General features: G+C 47.9%; 1 protein-coding gene across 1 annotated transcript in view; it reads left to right on the forward strand.

The window, feature by feature from the left end:
• Positions 1–263: 263 nt before the first annotated feature.
• The window catches only part of LOC137372510 (G-protein coupled receptor 54-like), a 36,497-nt gene continuing 14,650 nt past the window's right edge, over positions 264–22,110 (forward strand). Inside the window, exons 1-3 of the mRNA XM_068036389.1 lie at positions 264–557; positions 15,864–15,988; positions 20,611–20,746. Coding sequence (XP_067892490.1) covers positions 317–557; positions 15,864–15,988; positions 20,611–20,746 — 502 coding nt within the window. The 5' untranslated portion in view covers positions 264–316. The remainder of the gene's footprint in view (positions 558–15,863; positions 15,989–20,610; positions 20,747–22,110) is intronic.

Here is a 22,110-nt window from a genome sequence, read left to right on the forward strand (position 1 = left end):
GTCCCCGGGAGCCATAGAAAGATCAGAGCCCCCGATACCGACAGGTGGATCAGAGCCCCCGGTACCGACAGGTAGGTCAGAGTCCCCGGTACCGGTAGAAAGATCAGAACTCCGGTACCGACAGGTGGATCAGAGTCCCCTGTACCGGCCGAAAGATAAGAGCCCCTGGTACCGACAGGTAGGTCAGAGTCCCAGGTACCGGCCGAAAGATAAGAGCCCCCGGTACCGACAGGTAGGTCAGAGCCCCGGTACCGGTACGGGGTCAGAGCCCGGGTAGCTGCCTCTGTATTTGCCCGCGGGGTCTGTGCGTCCCACGATGGAGCCGGTTACCGAGAGCCCGGCCGCTCTCCTGGACACCGGTACCGTATCCGATCTGAACATGTCCCTGGTGAACGGCACGGGGGGCGGGGAGGGAGAGCCGCCTTTCCTGACGGACGCCTGGCTCGTTCCGCTCTTCTTCGCTCTGATCATGTTGCTGGGACTGGTCGGTAACGCACTGGTCATTTACATCATCAGCAAGAACCGGCAGATGAGGACCGCCACCAACTTCTACATCGGTAAGGTCAAAGGTCAGAGAAAGAGGAGGAGGGGAGAGGGGAAATGGTCAGGGGAGGAGGAGGAGGGGAGGGGGGAATGGTCAGGGAAGGAGGAGGAGAGGGGGAATGGTCAGAGGAGGTGAGGGGGAATGGTCAGGGGAGGAGAGGGGGAATGGTCAGAGGAGGAGGGGGAATGGTCAGGGGAGGAGGAGAGGGGGAATGGTCAGGGGAGGAAAGGGGGAATGGTCAGGGGAGGAGGAGAGGGGGAGTGGTCAGGGGAGGAAAGGGGGAATGGTCAGGGGAGGAAAGGGGGAATGGTCAGGGGAAGAGGAGGAGAGGGGGAATGGTCAGGGGAGGAAAGGGTGAATGGTCAGGGGAGGAAAGGGGGAATGATAAGGGGAAGAGGAGGAGAGGGGGAATGGTCAGGGGAGGAAAGGGGGAATGGTCAGGGGAAGAGGAGGAGAGGGGGAATGGTTAGGGGAGGAAAGGGGAATGGACGGGGAGGAAAGGGGGAATGGTCAGGGGAAGAGGAGGAGAGGGGGAATGGTTAGGGGAGGAAAGGGGAATGGACGGGGAGGAAAGGGGGAATGGTCAGGGGAAGAGGAGGAGAGGGGGAATGGTCAGGGGAGGAAAGGGGGAATGGTCAGGGGAGGAAAGGGGGAATGATCAGGGGAAGAGGAGGAGAGGGGGAATGGTCAGGGGAGGAGGAGAGGGGGAATGGTCGGGGAGGAAAGGGGGAATGGTCAGGGGAAGAGGAGGAGAGGGGGAATGGTCACGGGAGGAGGAGAGGGGGAATGGTCAGGGGAAGAGGAGGAGAGGGGGAATGGTCAGGGGAGGAGGAGATGGGGAATGGTCAGGGGAAGGGGAGGAGAGGGGGAATGGTCAGGGGAGGAGGAGGAGAGGGGGAATGGTCAGGGGAGGAGGACGAGCGTGCCAGGGTCCAGAATGTCACTGAACGGCTGCAGGGCATCCTTGAAGGGGGAGGGTGATAAGGCAGAGGTCATTTTACATGTTGGTACCAATGACATAGGTAGAAAGAGGGATGAGGTCTTGTATCAAGAATTCCGGGAGTTAGGCAGTAGACTAAAAAGCAGGACCTCTCGGGTTGTAATCTCTGGATTACTCCCAGTGCCACGTGCGAGCGAGTATAGAAATAGGAGAATAGCACAGATGAATGCGTGGCTTAAGAGTTGGTGCAGGAGGGAGGGTTTTAGATTCCTGGACCACTGGTACCGTTTCCGGGGAAGGTGGGACCTGTACAAGTGGGACGGTCTACATCTGAACCATCCTTGCTGGTGGGTTTGCTAGTGCTGTTGGGAGGATTTTAAACTAATTTAGCAGGGGGAGGGGACGCAGACTCCTAGCAGAATAGGGACACAGCTAAACACAGGAAAGCAAACAAGTCAGAGGGAATACAGCGGAAGTAAGTTTCAAGGGAGTAAGACCAGGATGGATGGCCTCTACTTTAATGCTAGGAGTATTACAGGTAAAACGGATGAGTTAAGGACAAGGATTGACACGTGGAATTGTGATATAGTAGCCATCACGGAGACATGATTGAGGGAGGAGCAGGATTGGTAGCTCAATATCCCGGGATATAGAAACTTCAGGTGAGACAGAGGAGGGGGTAAAAGAGGAGGGGGCATTGCAATATTAGTTAAGAGTCAGTTACTGCAGTAAGGAGAGATGATATCTTGGAGGGGGCATCAAATGAAGCTTTATGGGTAGAGTTTAGGAATAAAAAAGGGACAGCCACATTGCTAGGTGTTTATTATAGACCCCCAGATAGTCAGCGTGAAATTGAGGAGCAAATATGTGCGCAATTCGCAGAGGTGTGTAAAAATAATAGGGTAATTATATTAGGTGATTTCAACTTTCCCAACATTAATTGGGATAGTCATTGTGTTAAGGGCTTAGATGGAGTGGAGTTCTTAAAATGTATACAGGAGAACTTTTTAGCTCAATATGTAGAGGATCCAACAAGGGAGGGTGCAGTGCTGGACCTAATTCTGGGGAATGAAGCCGGACAGGTGGTTGATGTGTTGGCGGGGTAGCAGTTTGGTGATAGCGACCACAACATGGTACAATTTAAGCTTGTTATGGAGAAAAAAATAGACAAGTTGCAAAAAAAGGTTTTGGATTGGGGGAGAGCGAATTTTAGTAAAATAAGGCAGGGTCTGGCCAAGGTAGACTGGAAAGAGTTACTTGTTGGGAAATCTACAGAAGAGCAGTGGGGGGCATTCAAAAAGGAAATGGAGAGGGTACAGGCCCAACATGTTCCCTCTGGGGTAATAGGTAGGAGCAACAAGCCCAGAGAACCATGGATGACCAGAAACATTCAGGGTACGATGAGAAGGAAAAGAGAGGCTTTTAGCAAATACAAGGAGAGCAAATCAACGGAAGCATTAGTGGAATACAGAAAGTGTAGGATGGAGCTTAAGAAAGCAATTAGGAGAACAAAGAGGGGATATGAGAAAGCTCTGGCTGGTAAAATTAGGGAAAATCCCAAGATATTCTATATCAATGGGAAGCGGATAACCAGGGAAAAACCCATTAGGGATCAAGGGGGAAATCTGTGGGTGGAGCCAGAGGACATTGGTAGGGTGTTGAATGAATACTTCACATCTGTCTTCACCCAAGAGAATGAGGATGTAGATATGGAACTCAGAGAGAGAGACTGTGAGGTTCTTGAGCAAATTGTCATAGGGAGTGACAAGGTATTGGAGGTTTTGGAAGGCTTAAAAGTGGACAAATCTCCAGGTCCAGACGATTTGTGTCCCAGGATGCTGTGGGCAGCGAGGGTGGAGATTGCAGGGGCTCTGACCCAAATTTTTAATTCCTCTCTGGCCACGGGGGAGGTGCCAGAGGACTGGAGAACAGCTAATGTGGTCCCACTATTTAAGGAAGGTTGTAGAGATAAGCCAGGGAACTACAGACCAGTGAGTCTCACGTCAATGGTAGGGAAACTATTGGAGAAAATTCTGGAGGAGAGAATCTATCTCCACTTGGAGAGACAAAATTTGATTAGGAATAGTCAGCATGGCTTTGTCAGAGGAGGTCATACCTAACAAATTTAATTGAATTTTTTGAGCATGTGACCATATGTGTAGATGAGGGTAGGGCAGTTGATGTAGTTTACATGAATTTCAGCAAAGCCTTTGACAAGGTCCCACATGGGAGACTTATCAAGAAAGCAAATACACATGGGATACAAGGTAACTTGATAAGGTGGATTCAAAATTGGCTTAGCTGTAGGAGACAGAGAGTGATGACAGACGGCTGTTTTAGTGACTGGAAGCCAGTGTCCAGTGGCGTACCACAGGGATCAGTGCTGGGTCCCCTATTGTTTGTCATTTATATAAACGACATAGATGACTATGTGGGGGCTAGGATCAGTAAGTTCGCGGATGACACAAAGATTGACCGAGTGGTTAACAGCGAGGTTGAGTGTCTTGGGTCACAGGAAGATATAGACGGGATGGTCAAATGGGCAGAACAGTGGCAGATGGAATTTAACCCTGAAAAGTGTGAGGTGATACACTTTGGAAGGAGTACTGTGACATGGAAGTATTCAATGAATGGCCTGACACTGGGAAGTTCCGAGGAACAAAGGGACCTTGGCATGTTTGTCCATAGATCTCTGAAGGCAGAAGGGCAGGTTAATAGGGTGGTGAAAAAGGCATATGGGACACTTGCCTTTATCAATCGAGGCATAGATTACAAAAGCAGGGAGGTCATGTTGGAGTTGTACAGAACTTTGGTATGGCCACAGCTGAAGTACTGTGTGCAATTCTGGTCGCCACATTCTAAGAAGGATGTGATTGCACTGGAGGGGGTGCAGAGGTGATTCACCAGGATGTTGCCTGGGATGGAACATTTAAGCTATGAAGAGAGGTTGGATAGGATTGGGTTGTTTTTGCTGGAGCAGAGAAGACTGAGGTGTACAAGATTATGAGGGGTATGGATAGGGAGCAGCTGTTCCCCTTAGTTGAAGGGTCAGTTACGAGGGGACACAAGTCTAAGATGAGGGGCAGGAGGTTTAAAGGGGATTTGAGGAAGAACTTTTTTACCCAGAGGGTGGTGACAGTTTGGAATGCACTGCCTGGGAGGGTGGTAGAGGCGGGTTGCCTCACATCCTTTAAAAGGTACATGGATGAGCACTTGACACGTCATAACATTCAAGGCTATGGGCCAAGGGCTGGCAAATGGGATTAGGTAGACAGGTCAGGTGTTTTTAATGCATCGGTGCAGACTCGATGGGCCGAAGGGCCTCTTCTGCACTGTATTATTCTGTGATTCTGTGAGAGGGGGAATGGTGACGTGAAGAGGAGGCGAGGGGGGAATAGTTAGGGGAGGAGGAGGAGAGGTGGGAATGGTGAGGGGAGGAGGAGGAGGAGAGGTGAAAATGGTCAGGGGAGGGGAGGAAAGGGGGGAATGGTCAGGTGAGGAGGAAGAGGAGAGGGGGGAATGTCTGGGGAGGAGGAGGAGGATGAGGGGGGGAATAGTCAGGGGAGGAGGAGGAGGGGGGAATGGTCAGGGGAGGAGGAGGGGGGAATGGTCAGGGGAGGAGGAGGAGAGGGGGGAATGGTCAGGGGAGAGGGGAGGAGAGGAGAGGGGGAATGGTCAGGGGAGAGGGGAGGAGGAGGAGGAGGGGGAATGGTCAGGGGAGGGGAGGAGAGGTGGAGAGGGGGAATGGTCAGGGGAGGAGACGGGAGGGGGGAATGATCAGGGGAGAGGGGAGGGGGAATGGTCAGGGGAGAGGGGAGGAGGAGGGGGAATGGTCAGGGGAGGGGAGGAGAGGTGGAGAGGGGGAATGGTCAGGGGAGGAGAGGGGAGGGGGAAATGGTCAGGGGAGGAGAGGGGCAGGGGGAATGGTCAGGGGAGGAGAGGGGAGGGGGGAATGGTCAGGGGAGGAGAGGGGAGGGGGGAATGGTCAGGGGAGGAGAGGGGAAGGGGGAATGGTCAGGGGAGGAGGAGGAGAGGGGGAATGGTCAGTGGAGGGGAGGAGAGGTGGAGAGGGGGAATGGTCAGGGGAGGAGGAGCAGAGGGGGAATGGTCAGGGGAGGGGAGGAGAGGTGGAGAGGGGGAATGGTCAGGGGAGGAGAGGGGAGGGGGGAATGGTCAGGGGAGGAGAGGAGAGGGGGAACGGTCAGGGGAGGGGAGGAGATGTGGAGAGGGGGAATGGTCAGGGAAGGAGAGGAGAGGGGGAATGGTCAGGGGAGGAGGAGGAGAGGGGGAATGGTCAGGGGAGGGGAGGAGAGGTGGTAAGGGGGAATGGTCAGGGGAGGAGAGGGGAGAGGGGAATGGTCAGGGGAGGAGGAGGAGAGGGGGAATGGTCAGGGGAGGGGAGGAGAGGTGGAGAGGGGGAATGGTCAGGAGAGGAGAGGGGGAATGGTCAGGGGAGGGAAGGGGAGGTGGAGAGAGGGAATGGTCAGGGAAGGAGAGGAGAGGGGGGAATGGTCAGGGGAGGGGAGGAGAGGTGGAGAGGGGGAATGGTCAGGGGAGGAGAGGGGAGGGGGGAATGGTCAGGTGAGGGGAAGAGAGGTGCAGAGGGGGAATGGTCAGGGGAGGAGAGGGGAGGGGGGAATGGTCAGGGGAGGAGGAGGAGAGGGGGGAATGGTCAGGGGAGGAGGGAGAGTGGGAATGGTCAGGGGAGGAGGAGGAGAGGGGGGAATGGTCAGGGGAGGGGGTGGAAAGGGGGGAATGGTCAGGGGAGGAGGAGGAGAGGGGGAATGGTCAGGGGAGGGGAGGAGAGGTGGAGAGGGGGAATGGTCAGGGGAGGAGAGGAGAGGGGGAATGGTCAGGGGAGGGGAGGAGAGGTGGAGAGGGGGAATGGTCAGGGAAGGAGAGGAGAGGGGGAATGGTCAGGGGAGGAGGAAGAGAGGGGGAGAGGGGGAATGGTCAGGGGAGGAGAGGGGAGGGGGGAATGGTCAGGGGAGGGGAAGAGAGGTGGAGAGGGGGAATGGTCAGGGGAGGAGAGGGGAATGGTCAGGGGAGGAGGAGAGGGGGAATGGTCAGGGGAGGGGAGGAGAGGTGAAGAGGGGGAATGGTCAGGGGAGGAGAGGGGAGGGGGGAATGGTCAGGGGAGAGGAGGAGAGGGGGGAATGGTTATGGGAGGAGGAGGAGAGGGGGGAATGGTCAGGAGAGGAGGAGGAGAGGGGGGATTGGTCAGGGGAGGGGGAGGAGAGGGGGGAATGGTCAGGGGAGGAGGAGGTGGGAATGGTCAGGGGAGGAGGGAGAGGGGGAGAGGGGGAATGTTCAGGGGAGAGAAGGAGAGGGGGAAATGGTTAGGGGAGAGGAGAGGGGAAATGGTGAGGGGAGAGGATAGGAGAGGGGGAATGGTCAGGGGAGAGGGGAGGTGAGGAGAAGAGAGGGGAGGGGAGGGTGGGGGGAATAGTCAGGGGAGGGGAAGAGAGGAGAGGAGAGGGGGAATGAATGGTCAGGGGAGGAGAGGAGAGGTGGAGAGAGGGAATGGTCAGGGGAGGGGAGAACAGGTGGAGAGGGGGAATAGTCAGGGGAGGGGGTAGGGGGAATGGTCAGGGGAGGGGGTAGGGGGAATGGTCAGGGGAGGAGGAATGGGGGAATGGTCAGGGGAGGGGAGGAGAGGTGGAGAGGGGGAACGGTCAGGGGAGGAGGAGAGGGGGAATGGTCAGGGAAGGGGAGGAGAGGTGGAGAGGGGGAATGGTCAGGGGAGGAGAGGGGAGGGGGGAATGGTCAGGGGAGGAGGAGGAGAGGTGGAATGGTCAGGGGAGGGGAGGAGAGGTGGAGAGGGGGAATGGTCAGGGGAGGAGAGGAGGGGGGAATGGTCAGGGGAGGAGGAGGAGAGGGGGAATGGTCATGGGAGGAGAGGAGAGGGGGAATGGTCAGGGGAGGGGAGGAGAGGTGGAGAGGGGGAATGGTCAGGGAAGGAGAGGAGAGGGGGAATGGTCAGGGGAGGAGGAGGAGAGGGGGGAATGGTCAGGGGAGGAGGAGGAGAGGTGGGAATGGTCAGGGGAGGAGGGAGAGGGGGAGAGGGGGAATGTTCAGGGGAGAGAAGGAGTGGGGGAAATGGTTAGGGGAGAGGAGAGGGGAAATGGTGAGGGGAGAGGAGAGGAGAGGGGGAATGGTCAGGGGAGAGGGGAGGTGAGGGGAAGAGAGGGGAGGGGAGGGAGGGGGGAATAGTCAGGAGAGGGGAAGAGAGGAGAGGAGAGGGGGAATGAATGGTCAGGGGCGGAGAGGAGAGGTGGAGAGAGGGAATGGTCAGGGGAGGGGAGGACAGGTGGTGAGGGGGAACGGTCAGGGGAGGGGGTAGGGGGAATGGTCAGGGGAGAGGAGAGGGGGAGAGGGGGAATGATCAGGGTGGGGAGGATAGGCGGAGAGGGGGAACGATCAGGGGAGGAGGGAGAGGGGGAGAGGGGGAATTGTCAGGGGAGAGGAGAGACGCGGTGCGGTAGATGTGGCTTTGACTGGATCAGAAAAGGAGACAAGATTGAATTGGGGAGGAAAATCAGATCGAATAATGAGAAATCATCTCCCAGATGGGATGGAAACAGGTCACTTTGGGATATCAGAGGCCTCAATGGAGAGGCAAGGGGCAAAAACACCCGTTGGAAAGTTTCTAACTGTAAGGAAGAAAATGATTATTTTATGACATTATCTGGTTTTAAAAGCTGACTGCAAGATTCGGGAGCGATGTTTGTTTGCGGCCTCTCAGAGCACGCTTTGTTGTAAGATTACAAATTGCGACAGGGGGCTGTGAATACAAGTGGAATGAGCAGACTTAGCGCATATGTATTACAAAGTGATTCTTGACAACGCAGCCGGCCACTGATGTCATCAGTCTGCGCCAAGGTTCGCACATGCGCAGATGGGCTCCTGCTCTCTGCGCGTGCGCTGCGTTCCGACTTGCCAGGACTGGTTAGCGCATGCGCCGATGAAGTCATTGCTTGACATGTGCATCTTCAGGCAACGCGCCTGGTCGGCCTCTGCGGATGCACTTTCTGGCCGCTCCACTCCCCTCCCCGCTGCTGTTTGCAGCTGCTCCGCTCCCCCCACCTTGCTGCTCTCTCTGGCCACTTTTCTCCCCGCCCCCGGCCCGCTCACTCCCCCCCTCCCGCCCCCGGCCCGCTCACTCCCCCCCTCCCGTCCCCGGCCCGCTCCGCTCCCCCCAGCCCGCTCGCTCGCTCTCTCCCTCCGGCCATTGTGTGCTGCCATGTGTTTAGGTTAGGTTGCCTTCGTGTGATTTTTTGAGCAGCGCCATCTTTAGTCCTGGCAGCTGCCTGAAGTGGCAGACTGTGACGTTTTAGTGGCACATGCTGCATTTGTGCATATGCCACTGCAGCGCCACCTAGTGGTAGCATTGTCAGCAAACGCAGCCTATATATTATCACACCAAGTATTTGGTGTGTGCATTATCGCCATGTGGGCTGTAAGTTTTAAAAATAATTTCCAAATCAAATGATTTTTACTGAGATGGAAATCCCTCTAGCTGAGAATATCAATTGGTGGAATAGTGAGAAGTCGGCGAAAAGCAGGGGAAACCTCGAGAGGACATGCAAACTCTAACTAGCAGCGTCAAAAATAATCATTTATGTACTTTGATGAATTCTGTGACTTAACTGGAGAATTAGGTACTTGGATAGTGCCCCTACAATGCCTGCATCAGCAAGTTAAAGTAAACACAAGGCTGCTTCTTTATCAGATTTAGTCCTTTAAAACAATACAGCTCGTTAACAAAACAAACATTTATCAAGAACCTCTTTCCGATCTATATACAAAAGAGTTTGAGGCTCTCTACGCCTACGTCTCTTTTCCAATAGACAGAGCAAACAGGATGAGAGAGCCTCACTGCAGGTTTCTCCAGGATCAAGTGGCTTGAGTCCACTATAGAAATCATGCAATGAGGAGAAAACACAGCAAGCGTGATGATGTTTGACATCTATGTAGTGCCACATGTAAACTCGACTGATATACTTTATTTGGAGCCTTGAAAAGGCGCAGTTTCTGTGGGTTAGCATGAACTGATATTTTGTCCATTCGTCCTAAATTGGTGACATCCTCTGTCTTCGGACATTACGTTTATTCATCAATGGTTTGTGAAACTCGGTAGTGTATTGGCATTTAAGAAACAGACGTCTAGCGCACAGAATGTGAATGTATTTCCCTGTAAGTTGACCAGCAGGTTCATAGCAGGGTATTTTCAGTCAGCCTGGGCTCCTGAACTGTCTGGAACAGTGTCCTCCACAAACTCAGTTCAATTTTTTATTTTGCCTGCAGAAGGACAAACATTTCCAGTCCAGCTTTTCTAATTTCTATTTCAGTGTTGAGCTGATCTGCATCATGATGATGTAATTGTGTATACCTTTGCTTATATAGCTGGCATTTTCACTTTTGATTAGTCTATGTGTGTGTGTAGTGGGTGTGGATATGAAAACCCTGTTTTCGCTGCAGTTCATCTTGGGATGGCCAGACTATATGTGCTAGAAATTTTTCTGAGATGGTAGCGTAAAATGGGCAATATCGGATCATCTGATTGGATCCAGAGCACTTCAGTTCCATTGCAGTCAATGACATTAAATATCATACACTGTGTATAACAGGCAGCTGACTCATATCGGCTGTTTAACCCCACACAGTCAGGGGGTGATCCACTGCTAGAACTTCACCAATGCTGTTGTGAGCTGGATGTGAGGATCTGATTTCCAACTCCCCACCCCCTCTTATTCATATATGCTTTTGGTCCCCACCTCGAAGCTCCCACGGTAGCAAGGACAATCTTTTTTCATTGAATTACACAGAAATAGGCCATTCGGACCAAATGGTCTATGCCAGCATTTATGCTCCACTTGAGCCTCCTCCCATTCCTTTGCAACTAACCCTTCAAATTCTCTCTCTGTCATGTGCTTATCTAGCGTCCCCTTAAATGCATCAGTGTGAGTCACCTCAACTACTCCTTGTGGTAACGAGTTCCACATTCTCACCAGTCTTTTGGATAAGGAAGTTTCTGCTGAATGTAATAGTGATTATCTTATATTTATGTCCCCTAGTTTTGGTTTTCAAAATCAGGTGACCCCTTAGCCTTCTCTTTTCCAGAGAAAAGATCCCCAGCCTGTTCAACCTTTCCTGATAAGTATATCCTCTCAGTTATGGTATCATCCTTGTGAATCTTTTCTGCATTTCTCCAGTGCCTCTATATCCTTTTTATCAAATGGAGACCAGAAATATGCACAGCAAGTGTGGTCTAAGCAAGGTTTGATACAAGTTTGATATGACTTTTCTGCTTTTCAATTCTATTTCTCTAGAAATGAACTTTGTGCTTTATCATAGAGTCACAAAATAGTACAGCACAGAAGAAAGTTATTCAGCCCATCAAATCTGCACCAGCTCTTTCAAGGAGCAATCTAGTTAGTCCCACACCCCTCCTCTTTCCCCATATCACTGAAAGTATTTCTCCTTCAAGTATTTAACTAATTCCCTTTGAAGGCTAATATTGAATTTGTATCCACCATCTCATCAGGCAGTACATTCCAAATCCTAACCATTCATTGCATAAAAAAGATTTTCCTCATGTTACCTCTGGTTCTTCTGCCAACCATCTTAAATTTGTGCCTTCTGGTTACCAGCCCTTCAGGCAATGAAAACAATTTCTCTTTGTTTACTCCAGCAAATCCTTCATGATTTTAAACACCGCAATCAAAACTCGTCTTAAGTTTCTTTACTCTAAGGAGAGCAACCCCAACTACTCCAGTCTATCCACATATCTGTAATCCCTCATCCTTAGAACTATTCTAATAAATGTCTTCTGTACTCTCTCCAAAGCTTTCACATCCTTCCTAAAGTATGGTGCCCAGAATTGAACACAATACTCCAGCTGGGGCTGACCTACTGGTTTATGTAGGTTTGCTTTTTTCATGGTTTATTAACCTATGTTGCTACTTTTAGTGATTTGTGTATCTGGATCCCTGATACCTTTGCTCTTCTACCCCATTTCAACTCCTATTATCCAAGCAGTACCACAAGGAGTAGTTGAGGTGACTCACACTGATGCATTTAAGGGGACGCTAGATAAGCACATGACAGAGAGAGAAATTGAAGGGTTAGTTGCAAAGGAATGGGAGGAGGCTCAAGTGGAGCATAAATGCTGGCATAGACCATTTGGTCCGAATGGCCTATTTCTGTGTAATTCAAAATGTAAATCCTCGCACTTATTTATATTGAGCATAAAGTACACGCCCGTTCTGCAAGTTTACTCATGTCTTGTATTTTGTTGCAGTCTTCCTCAATATTTACTATACTCCCTAATTTGGGGTGTTGTGCAAATTATTTGGTGTCACCTGCAAGGTGTCGTCCACAAATTACTTGGTGTTGTGGCTTGGACTGATGTGGTACAGTCTGCTGGTTCTTTAACGTGTTGTGCCACTGTGCTACTTGCAGTAGTCGACCTTTAACTTTCCAAGCATTTCTGTTATTAGAGCTAGATTTATTAGTGCGATAGATTGCAATTACCCTGAAATGAATAGCGTTGGGCTTATTACAGTGAATGGTAACAAACACATTATTGTAATTGAGAGAGCAAGGATTATCATAGAGAGTGAATAGGTTGCCTTTTGTCACACTTGTGGATGATGCAGATGCACTTTTGTTTGATTCTCAATGGTTCATGTTCCAGGTAAATATGAAACATACTTTACAGGGTAAAACATACTTACAGGGTATAGAATCTTCAGACGTGATAGAGGAGGGGGTAAAAGAGGAGGTGGCATTGCACTGTTGATTAAAGAGACAATTACTGCAGTAAGGAGGGATGATATCTTAGAAGGTTCCCCTAATGAGGCCATATGGGTAGAACGTAAAAACTAAAAGGGGGCTATTACTTGGCTGGGAGTGTACTACAGGCCTCCAAACAGTCAGGAAGTGATAGAGGAGCAGATATGTAGGCAAATCTCAGAGAGGTGCAAAAATAATGGGGTAATAATAGTAGGGGATTTCAACTTCCCCTATGCTAGAGGGGATAGTATTAGAGCAAAAAGCTTAAAGGGGGTGGAATTCTTCAAGTGCATTTAGGAGAGCTTTTTGAGCCAGCACATAGAGAGTCCTACAAGAGGACGGGCGGTACTGGACTTAATCCTAGGGAATGAAGCCTGATGAGTGTTAGAAGTGGCAGTGGGGGAGCATTTCGGGAATAGTGACCATAACTCTCTAAGATTTAAGGTTGCTATGGCAAAGGACATAAAGGGACCGGAAATAAGAGTACTGAATTGGGGGAAGGCAGATTTCAATATGATAAAACAGGATCTGGCCAAAGTGAACTGGGAGCAGCTTCTTATAGGAAAGTCTACATCAGACCAGTGGGAGTCATTTAGAAGGGAAATTGTGAGGGTTCAGGTGCAGCATGTTCCTGTAAAGGTGAAGAATAGGACAAACAGGTCAAGGGAACCTTGGATGTCAAGGGATGTAGAGGATTGGATAAGGAAAAAAAAAGAGACGTATGGCAGATTCAGAGCGCTGAAAACAGTGGAGGCCCTAGAGGAGTATAGAAAGTGTACGACGGTACTTAAAAAAGTGATTAGGAGAGCGAAGAGGGGGCATGAAAAATCACTGGCAGACAAGATAAAGGAAAATCCCAAGGCATTTTATAAGTATGTTAGGGGCAAGAGGATAACCTGGGAAAAAGTGGAGCCCATTCGGGATCATAGATGCAATCTCTGTGTGGAGCCGGATGACATAGGTGAGGTTTTGAATGATTACTTTTCATCTGTGTTCACTATGGAGAGGGACAATGTAGGTGTAGTGATCAGGGAGGGGGATTCTGATGTACTTGATCAAATTAGCATTGAAAAGGAGGAAGTATTAGCTGTATTAGCGGGTTTAAAGGTGGATAAATCCCCAGGCCCAGATGAGATGTATCCCAGGCTGCTATGTGAGGCAACGGAGGAGATAGCGGGGGCTCTGACACAAATTTTCAGATCCTCTCTGGCCACAGGAGAGATCCCAGAGGATTGGAGGACAGTGAATGTGGTACCATTATTCAAGAAGGGTAGCAGGGATAAAGCAGGTAATTACAGGCCAGTGAGTCTAACATCAGTGGTAGGGAAATTATTGGAAAAAATTCTGAGAGACAGGATTAATCTCCACTTGGAGAGGCAGGGATTAATCAGGGATAGTCAGCATGGCTTTGTCAGGGAGAGATCGTGTCTAACAAATTTGAATGAATTTTTCGAGGAGGTGACTAGAGGTGTAGATGAGGATAAAGCAGTTGATGTAGTCTACATGGACTTCAGTAAGGCTTTTGATAAGGTCCCGCATGGGAGATTGGTTAAGAATGTAAAAGCCCATGGGATCCAGGGTAATTTGGCAAATTGGATTCAAAATTGGCTTAGTGGCAGGAGGCAGAGGGTGATGGTTGAGGGTTGTTTTTGTGAATGGAGGCCTGTGACCAGTGGTGTACCGCAGGGATCAGTGCTGGGACCCTTACTGTTTGTAGTGTACATTAATGATTTAGATGTGACTATAGGAGGTATGACCAGTAAGTTTGCAGACGACACGAAAATTGATGGTGTCGTAAATAGTGAGGAGGAAAGCCTTAGATTACAGGATGATATAGATGGGCTGGTAAGATGGGCGGAGCAGTGGCAGATGGAGTTTAGTCCTGAGAAGTGTGAGGTGATGCACTTTGGGAGGTCTAACAAGGCAATGGACTATACAATGGATGGTAGGACCCTAGGGAGTACAGAGGGTCAGAGGGACCTTGGGGTGCCTGTCCATAGATCACTGAAGGCAGCAGCACAGGTAGATAAGGTGGTTAGGAAGGCATATGGGATACTTGCCTTTATTAGCCGAGGCATAGAATATAGGAGCAGGGAGGTTATGATGGAGCTGTATAAGACGCTAGTTAGGCCACAGCTGGAGTACTGTGTACAGTTCTGGTCGCCACACCATAGGAAGGATGTGATTGCAATGGAGAGGATGCAGAGGAGATTCACCAGGATGTTGCCTGGGCTGGAGAATTTCAGTTATGAAGAGAGACTGGATAGGCTTGGTTTGTTTTCCTTGGAGCGGTGAAGGTTGAGGGGGGACCTGATTGCGGTATATAGAATTATGAGGGGCATTGATAGGGTAGATAGGAAGAAACTTTTCCCCTTAGCGGAGTGGTCAATAACTAGGGAGCATAGATTTAAGGGAAGGGGCAGGAGATTTAGAGGGGAGTTGAGGAGGAATTTTTTCACCCAGAGGGTGGTTGGAATCTGGAACACACTGCCTGAAGGGGTGGTAGAGGCAGGAACACTCACGACATTTAAGAAGTATTTAGATGAGCACTTGAAACGCCATAGCATACAAGGTGACGAGCCATGTGTGGGGAAATGAGATTAGATAGGACGGGTGCTTGATGGTTGGCACAGGCGCGTTGGACCGAAGGGCCTGTTTCTGTGCTGTAAAACTCTATGACTCTATACATCTTTCATTCTTCTATCTCTTGATCTGTTCTCTCTCTCAAACAAATGCTGTTCTCTTTTCTTTTTCTTTTTGTCCGTCTATACTAAAAATACCATTTTGCAAACGCTGGAATGTTTTTTGCCATGCTGTGTGATGTGTGATTGGAAAACTTTCAGCATTCTTAACTTTACTGACTAGTTAATTGCTGCCCTCTAGTGGGAATGAAGAAAACACCACATTTAGAGGCAAAAAGCAAAAAAATAGAACCTGCAGATACTGGAAATCGGAGCTAAAACAGTAAATTCTGGCAACATTCAGAAGGTCAGACAGCAGCTATGGAGAGAACAGGCAAGTTAACATTTGAAGTGAGAAATCATCAGAACTCTGCGATTGTGCTCTTAGGTACAGTGCACACCTTTAGCTTGTTTTGCTTATCACTGATATTAACAAAGTCTAGGTTCTGGATAAGAGGCTGAAAAGCAATATATCCTGCAGTGTGGATAAACTAAAATCCAAATTAATTAGGTATACAAAAGAGGACATTTATGAATTACTAACAGTTAAGCTGAGTGAGCGTGAAGTCAATGAACAATGGGGAGGTTGTGACAGAGCTGGAAAACACTGTTCCTATATTCATAAATACTGACAGAGCCATACTTGGTAAATGCAGATCTGTTAGCCTTACCCCAATATTCAACGATTAAAGATATGAATAATCAGAAATAAAATGGATGTGTTCTTGGAGGTAAGAAACATAATAAATGACAGCCAACCCAGCTTTCGATGCATAGCTCTTCATTGATGAACCTCTTGAGTTTCTTGTGGAAGTGATTCCCAGATTGACAGTGGAAAGTCATATCAACTGACAAAAAACTTTTGGTCAGGTCCTCATGATTTTTTCCCTTTTGTTGAAAGCTAACCTGGCTGCCACAGACATCATATTCCTGGTCTGCTGTGTTCCATTTACTGCCACACTGTACCCTCTACCTGGCTGGATCTTTGGAGATTTCATGTGCAAGTTTGTCAACTACTTACAACAGGTAAGTAAGTTAGGAACTAAAAGAAACACCGAGAAGAATGAATGTAACTATATTACTAATGTTTAGTACTGCAGCATCAAACGCATCCATAATTCAGGAAGAATTGAGATAATAAAGCAGGGAAATCTGGTTACAGTTGGCATTCTGAGCCTTTAGTTCCCAGGGCCTTGAATCAAAGAGGTTTTAAATTCCTTTAATCATGCAAATTATTTTTGTATATCATTTTAATCCACTTACTAACTCAATTAAAATAAGCAACAACAAACATAACTTGCATTTATATAGCATCTTTAACATTGTATTACATCCCAATGGGTTTCAGAATGTTATGTAACAAAATTTGACACTGAGCCACATAAGGAGATATTAGGGCAGATGACCTTAAAGGAGGAAAGAGAGGTAAAGAGTTGGAGATGTTTAAGGAGGGAATTTGAGAACTGAGGGTCTCAGTAGCTGAAAGTGTGGCTGCCAATGGTGTTGCAATTAAAATTGGGATGTGCAGAGCTCAGAAATCTCGAAGGGTTGCAGGGCTGGAGGAGTTTACAGATAGGTAGGGGCAAGGTCAACAACTATGTTAAAATAGCACACCAAAGAATGTATACCTAGATATATTCTGGTTGGATGCTCTATTTGTGACTTGGGTTAACATTTACTAAATGTGCTACTGACAAAACAATGCATTGACCACACTAAACAAAGCATTTACACTGACTGAGGTACAACTGTGTATTGATTGGAGTTCAATGCTGCATTTACACTTCTTGGGATCATAGTATGTACTTGCACTGAGAAATGTAAGCAGAGCAGAATGGTCCGTGGTTTTAGAAAATTTTGCTCCACTCTTTCATTTCAGGATTGGTGGACGGAACCTTAATGGGAAAAATATATTAATAGTAATGAGGGTAATAAACATACATGTTATCACATGAATTCTAAGGCGCGTAGATCACATCCTATCTCCCCAAGCACAAGATAGGAGTGTGATGGAAAACTCTCCATTTGCTTGGATGGGTGTAGCTCCAACAACATTCAAGAAACTCAACACCATCCAGGACAAAGCAGCCTGCTTGATTTGCACCCCATTTACCACCTTCAACATTCACAGCCTTCACTATGACGCACAGTGTCAGCAGTGTGTACCATCTACAAGATGCACTGCAGCAACTCACCAAGGCTCCTTTGAAAACACCTTCCAAACCTGCAACTCCTACCGCCCCAGAAGAACAAGGGCAGCAGATGCATGGGAACACCACCAACTGCAAGTTCCCCTCCAAGTCACACACCATCCTGACTTGGAACTATATCGCCGTTCCTTCACTGTCACTGGGTCAAAATCCTGGAACTCCCTTCCTAACAGCACTGTTGGTGTACCTACACCCCAAGGACTGCAGCGATTCAAGAAGGCAGCTCATCACCACCTTCTCAAGGGCAATTAGTGCTGTGCCTAGGTATGTGTAGAGAAAAAGATTGGTGAAGACAAATGTAGGTTCCTTACAGTCAGAAACAGGGGAATTTATTATGGGGAATGAAGAAATGGCTGACCAACTAAATGCATACTTTGGTTCTGTCTTCACAAAGGAGGACACAAATATCATACCAGAAATGTTGGGGAACACAGGGCTTAGTGAGAGACAGGAACTGAAAGAAATCAGTATTAGTTGAGAAATGGTGTTGGGGAAATTGATGGGATTGAAGGCCGATAAATCCCCAGGGCCTGATGGTATGCATCCCAGAGTACTTAAGGAAATGGCCCTAGAAATAGTGGATGCATTGGCGGTCATCTTCCAAGATTTTATAGACTCTGGAACAGTCACTACAAATTGGAAGGTAGCTAATGTAACCCCACTATTTAAAAAAGGGAGGTAGAGAGAAAGCAGGGAATTATAGACCAGTCAGCCTGACGTCGGTAGTGGGGAAAATTCTAGAGTCCATTATCAAAGATTTTATAGCAGAGCACTTGGAGAACAGTGGTAGAATCGGACAGAGTCAGCATGGATTTACGAAAGGGAAATTGTGCTTGACAAATCTACTAGAATTCTTCAAGGATGTAACTAGTAGAGTTGATGATGGGGAGCCAGTGGATGTGGTTTATTTGGACTTTCAGAAGGCTTTCGACAAAGTCCCACGTAAGAGATTAGCATGTAAAATTAAAGTGCATGGGATTGGGGGTAGTGTATTGCGATGGATAGAAAATTGGTTGGCGGACAGGAAACAAAGAGTAGGGATGAATGGGTCTTTTTCCGAATGGCAGGAAGTGACTAGTGGGGTACCGCAGGGATCGGTGCTAGGACCCCAGCTATTCACAATATACATTAATGATTTAGATGAGGGAACTAAACATAATATCTCCAAATTTGCAGATGACACAAAATTGGGTGGGAGGGTGAGTTGTGAGGAGGATGCAGAGAGGCTTCAGGGTGATTTGGACAAGTTGAGTGAGTGGGCTAAATGCATGGCAGATGCAGTATATTGTGGATAAATGTGAGGTTATCCACTTTGGTAGCAAGAACAGGAAGGCAGATTATTATCTGAATGGCTATAAACTGAGAGAGGGGAATATGCAGCGAGACCTGGGTGTTCCCGTACACCAGTCGCTGAAGGTAAGCGTGCAGGTGCAACAGGCGGTAAAAAAGGCAATTGGTATGTTGGCCTTCATAGCGAGAGGATTCAAGTACAGAAGCAGGGATGTCTTGCTGCAATTATACAAGGCCTTGGTGAGGCCACACCTGGAATATTGTGTGCAGTTTTGGTCTCCTTATCTGAGGAAGGATGTTCTTGCTATAGAGGGAGTGCAGCGAAGGTTTACCAGACTGATTCCTGGGATGGTGGGACTGACATATGAGGAGAGATTGAGTCAGTTAGGATTATATTCGCTGGAGTTCAGAAGAATTAACGGGGATCTCATAGAAACCTATAAAATTCTAACAGGACTCGACAGGGTCGATGCAGGAAGGATGTTCCCGATGGTGGGGAAGTCCAGAACCAGGAATCATAGTCTAAGGATACAGGGTAAACCTTTCAGGACTGAGATGAGGAGATATTTCTTCACCCAGAGAGTGGGGAGCCTGTGGAATTCGCTACCACAGAAAGCAGTTGAGGCCAAAACATTGAATGTTTTCAAAAAGGAGTTAGATATAGCTCTTAGGTCTAAAGGGATCAAAGGGTATGGGGCAAAAGTGGGAACAGGCTACTGAGTTGGATGATCAGCCATGATCATGATGAATGGCGGAGCAGGCTCGAAGGGCCAAATGGCCTACTCCTGCTCCTATTTTCTATGTTTCTATGCCTAGCCAGTGATGCTCACATCTCATGAATGAACAAATAAAAAAAACTTAAGATGACTTTACTTTCTGTAAATGATTTGAGCGGTGTGATTGGAAGGTTTGCGGAGCATTAATAGATGATATCATAATCGACTCAATGAATTAGAATTAGAATTAGAACATTACAGCGCAGTACAGGCCCTTCGGCCCTCGATGTTGCGCCGACCTGTGAAACCATCTGACCTACACTATTCCATTTTCATCCATATGTCTATCCAATGACCACTTAAATGCCCTTAAAGTTGGCGAATCTACTACTGCTGCAGGCAGGGCGTTCCACGCCCTTACTACTCTCTGAGTAAAGAAACTACCTCTCACATCTGTCCTATATCTATCACCCCTCAACTTGAAGCTGTGTCCCCTCGTGTTTGCCATATGAGTCAGGACTACAGATAGCTCAGCATTCAGGAAACATGGCAAAGTAGCACTGAAAGATACAAGGGTGAAAAATTTGTTTTTTATTTGGTTGAGAAGTCATTTTAATTTAGAATTCCTGCTTAATCCCATTCAGTACAGTATACTCCTTCCATTACCTTGGAAATTGTCTGTTGGAATGCATCAAATTCAGATTGCTACCCAGCAAAAAATATTTTGTGTAATCTGTCATGAATAATTTGGTTAATGCGATTGTCATTAGGGAGAGTGGCACGTAGGCTGATAAATATCAAGGGCATATATTAAGGGAAGGAGTCAGTTAGCCAGTAAACTATGTAGAGGGAGGGGAGCTTGTCTTTGCTTAAGAGGTGTAACCTCAACAACAATTCCCAAGGCTTCCACTGTATTCATAAAAGAAAGCATAATTTACTGGTTTCTCATCCCACCTTCGGGTGTTACACATGTACACAAACTTTAATGGTGAAGATAGGCTGCTGCTCCAAATAGATTTCTGAAAAACGGAAAACAGAGGTGGGGGGATTATACAAATGCAATTCAGAAGAAGCTATAAGAACCTTCAAATCCTTCATTTGACTCCTGAATGTTTTTAGTGAGATACTTAAAAAGTTTAGGTCACTGGTTCTGAATGTTTTTGATTAGCTTTGCTCTACAGTGATTTTGCCACAAACCTTCCAACTCTTGGATCTTATCTCTACTCTTCATTGGAATAATGACTTGGATTGAAAGCAGTTCTATTTTCCATTTAGAGCTTTACTAGTTGGTCTTTGTAGTGCTCAACTTTACATGCATTCCCAGTGCCTGATTGTCAATTGCAGTCACCAATAACCAGATTGAACTCTTTCCACATTGCATTTGTTGCCTCATTATGTAATAAAGATGCTTATGTATTATGTATTCCTACAGGTTACTGTCCAGGCAACCTGCATTACCTTGACTGCGATGAGTGCTGACCGATGTTATGCAACAGTTTATCCACTTAAATCGTTGCGTCACCGTACTCCCAAAGTTGCCATGGTGGTCAGCATGTGCATATGGATAGGTATATTCTGATATAACATTGTGGATGTGAAAGCATATATATCTATATTTGTGTTTGCATATGTGAGAAGTATACCAATCAAAATTGTCCCTTCTTTTGTACCCAGTAAGTGCAGTAGATGCTTCTATATCGGGGCATCTGTGAACCAGATACAGTGGAGACCACCCCAGAATTTTAATTGTCTTAGTCCTAACTTCAAAAGAAGTCACCCTCCCCCTTGACCCACTCTATTATTCAGGAATTTTTGAGTGGAAGTTATCAAATTGTACCAACTTTATACTTAATTGAAGAATAAAATTATACTTAATTGAAGATATTGCATTTGTGTGCCATTAAAGACACATTCATCCCTTTTATGTGACTGCATTCAATACATACACTTCTTTTTTTTCTTTTGGGCCTCCTTATCTCGAGAGACAATGGATACGCGCCTGGAGGTGGTCAGTGGTTTGTGAAGCAGCGCCTGGAGTGGCTATAAAGGCCAATTCTGGAGTGACAGGCTCTTCCACAGGTGCTGCAGAGAAATTTGTTTGTTGGGGCTGTTGCACAGTTGGCTCTCCCCTTGCGCCTCTGTCTTTTTTCCTGCCAACTACTAAGTCTCTTCGACTCGCCACAATTTAGCCCTGTCTTTATGGCTGCCCGCCAGCTCTGGCGAATGCTGGCAACTGACTCCCACGACTTGTGATCAATGTCACACGATTTCATGTCACGTTTGCAGACGTCTTTATAACGGAGACATGGACGGCCGGTGGGTCTGATACCAGTGGCGAGCTCGCTGTACAATGTGTCTTTGGGGATCCTGCCATCTTCCATGCGGCTCACATGGCCAAGCCATCTCAAGCGCCGCTGACTCAGTAGTGTGTATAAGCTGGGGGTGTTGGCCGCTTCAAGGACTTCTGTGTTGGAGATATAGTCCTGCCACCTGATGCCAAGTATTCTCCGAAGGCAGCGAAGATGGAATGAATTGAGACGTCGCTCTTGGCTGGCATACGTTGTCCAGGCCTCGCTGCCGTAGAGCAAGGTACTGAGGACACAGGCCTGATACACTCGGACTTTTGTGTTCCGTGTCAGTGCGCCATTTTCCCACACTCTCTTGGCCAGTCTGGACATAGCAGTGGAAGCCTTACCCATGCGCTTGTTGATTTCTGCATCTAGAGACAGGTTACTGGTGATAGTTGAGCCTAGGTAGGTGAACTCTTGAACCACTTCCAGAGCGTGGTCGCCAATATTGATGGATGGAGCATTTCTGACATCCTGCCCCATGATGTTCGTTTTCTTGAGGCTGATGGTTAGGCCAAATTCATTGCAGGCAGACGCAAACCTGTCGATGAGACTCTGCAGGCATTCTTCAGTGTGAGATGTTA

The sequence above is a fragment of the Heterodontus francisci genome, chromosome 8 (genome assembly GCF_036365525.1).
Source record: "Heterodontus francisci isolate sHetFra1 chromosome 8, sHetFra1.hap1, whole genome shotgun sequence".
Taxonomy (NCBI): domain Eukaryota; kingdom Metazoa; phylum Chordata; class Chondrichthyes; order Heterodontiformes; family Heterodontidae; genus Heterodontus; species Heterodontus francisci.